The sequence below is a fragment of the Aplysia californica genome, unplaced genomic scaffold (assembly GCF_000002075.1).
Source record: "Aplysia californica isolate F4 #8 unplaced genomic scaffold, AplCal3.0 scaffold00194, whole genome shotgun sequence".
Taxonomy (NCBI): domain Eukaryota; kingdom Metazoa; phylum Mollusca; class Gastropoda; order Aplysiida; family Aplysiidae; genus Aplysia; species Aplysia californica.
The window spans coordinates 551,324-557,207 of NW_004797464.1; the positions used below are offsets into that span (position 1 = coordinate 551,324).

At 38.6% G+C, this 5,884-nt stretch overlaps 1 protein-coding gene across 1 annotated transcript in view; it reads right to left on the minus strand.

Annotated features, from left to right (window-relative positions):
* Nucleotides 1–5,884, minus strand: part of LOC101852851 (tyrosine-protein phosphatase 99A) — a gene marked incomplete in the record, with an annotated part of 96,206 nt that overhangs the window by 45,034 nt on the left and 45,288 nt on the right. Inside the window, 3 exon segments of the mRNA XM_013082782.2 lie at nucleotides 246–440; nucleotides 2,028–2,142; nucleotides 5,071–5,243. Of these exon segments, the coding sequence (XP_012938236.1) occupies nucleotides 246–440; nucleotides 2,028–2,142; nucleotides 5,071–5,243 (483 nt within the window).

Consider the following 5,884-nt stretch of genomic DNA (forward strand, 5'->3'; position numbering starts at 1 on the left):
CCCCCCCAACCAAATGTGTTTTTTTACATCATAATGACACTGTGTAAGACGTCTACCTGTCAAAGACAACGACTTTTCTCCTCAGTAATGGATGGCCATCTTCAACAATTTCAATAATTCTATGTCAAGCTAGGACTGAATGAAGTCAGGCAGTCTTTTTCACTCCAAACTAAAGCCTTCCATCACAACTATTACTTATATTTTATTTCTTTCTAGGTAAGAAACAACAATCACAGACTACTCACTCAGCCCCTGCACAAAGGCGGTCATGTGTTTGATGAGGTGGCCCGTGATGGAGCGGGGCATGGTGGTGTTGTTGTGCATCCAGGTCAGCTCGTAGCGGATCAGCTGCCCGTTGAGTCGCACAGGGGGCTCCCAGTTCACGTAGAACGAGTTCGACTGCCGGTTGCTGATGTGGGTGATGCGGGGTTTGGACGGGACTGAGAGGGGAAAAAAACACCACAAAATACTAAAAACATTTGAAGAGATATCGGAAGTCACTGTTCAAGTCTCAAAGAAAAGAAGTAGGACCTATCAGTGGCACTCTCCAGCCACTTAACTTTTGGTAAACTACTATTCATACATATCTAAAGCCTATGCAACTGAACATCCAATTACAGGATTAGAAATACAGGCTCTTCATTAACTGTCAACAACAAGGATGATGGAGGCTCATGACCTTAAATGTATGGAACCAATGGCACTCACTGATGATACTGTTAAGTAATGTTAATGCCATACAGTTTCAAATGTTTCTCTTCTTCCATACAATATTAATAATGATGATAATGATGATGATGATGATAACAATGACGAAGATGAGGATGATGAAGATGATGAGGATGATGAGGAAGAGAATGATAATAATGACCATAAATACACAACTGGGGGAAAAAAAGCAAATCTCTCTTTCAAAACAAAGAGTAAAAAGAAAAAGTAAGACAGACAGACAGACAAAAATATCGTAGGAAACAGAAAGAAGAAGGAACTACCAGTGGCATCAGCCAACCAGCTGCAGACACAAAGGCACAAATGTACAAGGATACAAAGACAAAAAGGCACAAAGACACAAAGATACAGGGACAAAATGACACAAAATGAGGACAAAAGGACACAAAGACACAGGGACAAAAGGACACAAGGGCACAAAGACATAAGGACATAAAAACATAAGAACACAAGGACAAAAGGAAACAAAGACATATAGACAAAAACACAAGGGCACAAAGACACAAGGACAAAAGGGCACAAAGACACAAGGACAAAAGGGCACAAAGACACAAGGACAAAAGGGCACAAAGACACAGGGACAAAAGGGCACAAAGACACAAGGACAAAAGGGCACAAAGACACAAGGACAAAAGGGCACAAAGACACAGGGACAAAAGGGCACAAAGACACAGGGACAAAAGGGCACAAAGACACAGGGACAAAAGGGCACAAAGACACAAGGACAAAAGGGCACAAAGACACAGGGACAAAAGGGCACAAAGACACAGGGACAAAAGGGCACAAAGACACAAGGACAAAAGGGCACAAAGACACAAGGACAAAAGGGCACAAAGACACAGGGACAAAAGGGCACAAAGACACAGGGACAAAAGGGCACAAAGACACAAGGACAAAAGGGCACAAAGACACAAGGACAAAAGGGCACAAAGACACAGGGACAAAAGGGCACAAAGACACAGGGACAAAAGGGCACAAAGACACAGGGACAAAAGGGCACAAAGACACAAGGACACAAGGACACAAGGACACAGGGACAAAATGGTACAAAGACATAAGGACATAAAAACAAAAGAATACAAGGACAAAAGGAAACAAAGACACAAGGGCACAAAGACACAGGGGCAAAATGACACAAAGACATAAGGACATAAAAACAAAAGAATACAAGGACAGAAGGAAACAAAGACACAAAGACAAAGACACAAGGGCACAAAGACACAGGGACAAAATGACACTAGGACATGAGGACATAAAGACAAAATAGCACAAAGACACAGGGATCCTCAGACACTCACCCCCTTCCTTTGTCTGCACCATCTGGGCCTCTTCGGGCCCCGGCCCTGCACTGTTGTAGGCTTTGATGAACACCCGGTACATAGTGAATGGATGCAGGCCTTCCAGGGTTGTGTTCTGAAAAAATAGGTTATCAGTTTTGAAAATAAAGAACATTTGGTGGTTTGGGGTAAAAAATGAGTGTAAAGGCTAATTATAATATTATAAGCGTCCCAACCCCTTTGGTGTTATCGTAAGTCCTACATTTCAGTTTCCTTTTCAGTAAAGAAGAACAAATTGATACGAGAACAGTCATTACGTTCTGGTAAAGAGTGAGAAAAACACTGTATTAAACTGACTAGGAATACCATGTCCTTTACCATGAGAAATCTTAAATCTGCGCAAGTAGTAATAATAATAAATAATAATAAATAGCATTTATACTGCGCATTTCCATTTCCTAAAAGATGCTCAATGCGCATTACAATGAAAAAGACATCACATCTTAAAAATTAATCGACACAAATGTGTACGTAAAACAAAGTATTATACATATAATATAAATGCATATGTGTAAAATTTTATACCAGAAAAACAGTCTCGCAGTGAGGTTGAAAATGTGTTCACTAAAAATATACAATGCAATATAAATTCACGAACAGTCAAAATACAGTTGAAACGTGAGTAACTAGAAACATTCATTAAAACATTAATTCTATACAAATAGAAAAACATTTCCGCTCTATCTCTATCTCTCTCTCTCTCTCTCTGTCTGTCTCTCTCTCTCTCTCTCCCTCTCTCTCTCTCCCTCTCCCTCTATCTCTCTCTCTCTCTCCCTCTCTCGCTATCTCTCTCTTTTCTCTCTCTTTTCTCTCTCTATCTCTCTCTTTTTCTCTCTCTCATTTTCACTCGCTATTTCTTCAGTCTCACAGTCTGGCATACACATGCATATATATCACAGTACATCATTATGACAGGTATGCTTTTGTGAATAAAAAATGCTTCAGCTGATTTTTGAAAATGGAAATTGTTGGGGCAGATCTTATTTTATATGGGATTTCGTTCCATACCTGGGGACCAAAGAACAAAAAGGAACGCTCGCCGTATGTTTTGGAGTTTTGTTTTGGAGTTTTAAGAATTAGATTGTCAGAGGCTGATCTAAGGGCTCTAGGTGGATTATATAATTCCAGGAATGTTTTAAGATAAAAAGGTGCACTATCATTTATACATTTAAAACAGAGAACGGCAGTTTTGTATTTAATCCTTTCTTTTATTGGCAGCCAGTGTAGTTCTTTCAGAATTGGTGTTACGTGGGCTGATTTCTTTTGTTTCATTATCAATTTTGCTGCTTGATTTTGAAGTAGTTGTAACTTTGATAGTTTTTCGGATGTCAAACCGGACAAAATAACATTACAGTAATCTAACTTTGATAAAATGAGTGTTGTTACAAGTGTCTTGGCTGCTGCTTTAGTTAAATAATTTCTTACACTGCCAATTTTCTTAAGCTCAAAGTAAATACTTTTGCTGAGCTGGCTTATTTGGGAGGACATAGACATATCATAATCCAACTGAACCCCTAGATTTTTAAGACTTCTTTTTGAACGAATGGTATGGTTATTAATATCAATTTGTAGCTCTGGGAGATTTTTAATGGCTTTTGTATTTCCAATCAACATTATTTCCGTCTTGTCATCATTTAGTTTCAATTTATTGCTGGTCATCCATATTTTTAAATCTCTAGTACATTGTTCAGTAGAGTCGACTAAAAGTGGTATTTGATCGAAATCAATAGACTTATAAATTTGAGTGTCATCAGCATAAAGATGGTAATTCATGCCATATTGTCTTAAAATATCAGACATAGTCAAGTTATAAGAAAAGAAAGATGCATATCTGCATTTTTTAACTAAAGACACTCAGCGTTAGCTCTTGTTAATGATCAAGAGAAAGTTACTCTGTGTTTGTTAATGAATCATGCTGTGTCTGTGGCAGCCTGCATACAACTAAGAAAGATATATTATGCCTTTTTTTTTTAAAACATAAAACTGGGTAAATGCATGGGTAGAGATTAACTTCTCGTATGGAATAAAAATACTAACAGCTAACACATTCATTATTAGCTTTTGTGTCAGAAATATGCGCAGACACTTATGAATGTAAAGAAATCAGAACATTTTCAGTTATTGCAAATGGTCATAGAAACAAAAACAAAAGCTGTAAATGTCTGGAGCTGATTCGGAGTCACAGGAAAGCTAGAAATTATTCTTATAACCCAATTATGAGAAGCCATCCCTGTTATTCAGTCAACTTACAAAATCTAAACTTAGCGTTTTAAGAAAAGTAAGGAATTTCTGGACAGTAACAGATACTGCTCGTGCATTGCATTGTAGATGTACTCTGGCACTAAAATCGATTTGTACTTTTTCATAGATAAGCTTCTGGTAATGTTTAATAAACTTTCGAGAAAATATGCGAATATTCACGATTATATTAGGCACATAAAGTTGTATTTGGAGGAATTACTTCATAGCGAATTGCGAGCCAGATGGATAAAGTTGCAAGATTACACCTTTCTATCATATGCACAGATACAATCTTTCTGAGTATCTGCATCAATGTTATGTTGTTCATGTTCCAAAAGTCCAACAGTTTTTGTAGTGCTGGGTTTTTTTTAAATTGATTTTCTTTTCATTCACACTTGTCCAAAAAATGTTACGATTCAGCATTGCAGGCTTCAGCGCGTGTAACGAAAAAACCAGACAAGTTACAATGTCCATTCTTTTTTTTTTCACTCTAAAAAGCAGAAATGTGTACTTTGGGGGCATTAAACGATAATTACCAGAAATACAAGAATACACCTAAAACTGTACGTTGAAAAGTACCAAAAATTAAGTCAGCCCAGACAGAGCGGCGATAGGGAGCTGACCCCTACGACCCCAACGTGATCAGGCGCTCGGCGGGACCCACTGCAACTAAAATTCCACTGCCGGTGTGCCGTGTAAAGATTATTTCCATTCTCAACTCGTGGGAAGAATCTTCTCCATCACAATCAGCAGATAAACTTACAACTTTATTGGGATCCTCAATGTTGATGGTCTTGAGAACTTCAGTCCCATAATTGATTTCGTAGCCCATGAGCTGGCCATTGAGGAGGTCATCCGGTGGCCGTTCCCACTCCAGCAAGATGGCGCTGCTCGAGATGCCGGATGCCACAAAGTTGTATGGGGCCACTCCCGGAGCTGAGGAGGAGGAAAGACTGAGTCAGCATGGTTACAGGACTATAAGTGGGAGAAAGAGAGAAGGACGAAGAAAGAGAGAAAAGAAAGAAAGAAAGAAAGAAAGAAAGAAAACGTCAGAAAGAGAGGGTGGGAGAGAAAGAGAGAGAGAGAAAGTCACATGTTTACGGAGCAAGCCTTATAAAACAAAGTTGTAAAATTAAGTTTCACTTGCAGCAGTAAACAATAAATACACTGCACAATATTATGTACGCAGAGAAAGACAGAAGAGTTCTGATAAAAGCATGCAAAGTATGGAGAAAAATTACAAAGAATAAAGAGTATCTTCTGTAGCCCTTTCAGCATTTGTTTGAGTTCAGATACAAACATGAGTGGGAATAAATAATACAACAGCATCCCAAAGATTTAAAGATCTCCTGTTGTACCAGGAATTCCTCTGAAATAGTACAAATGGGGTGGGTAGGGGTGGGACGTTGATGCTGTGGAGTTGTAGTCAGAACGGGTCATAATGGTAATAACTGTATCTTGCTATGTACTGATGATCAATTTAGGTTGAAAGGAGAAGAAGAAAAAAGGAAAAAAACTGCATAAAAGAACCTACTACCCATCTGCACAGGTGGGAAGTGTGTGTGTGTGTGTGTGTG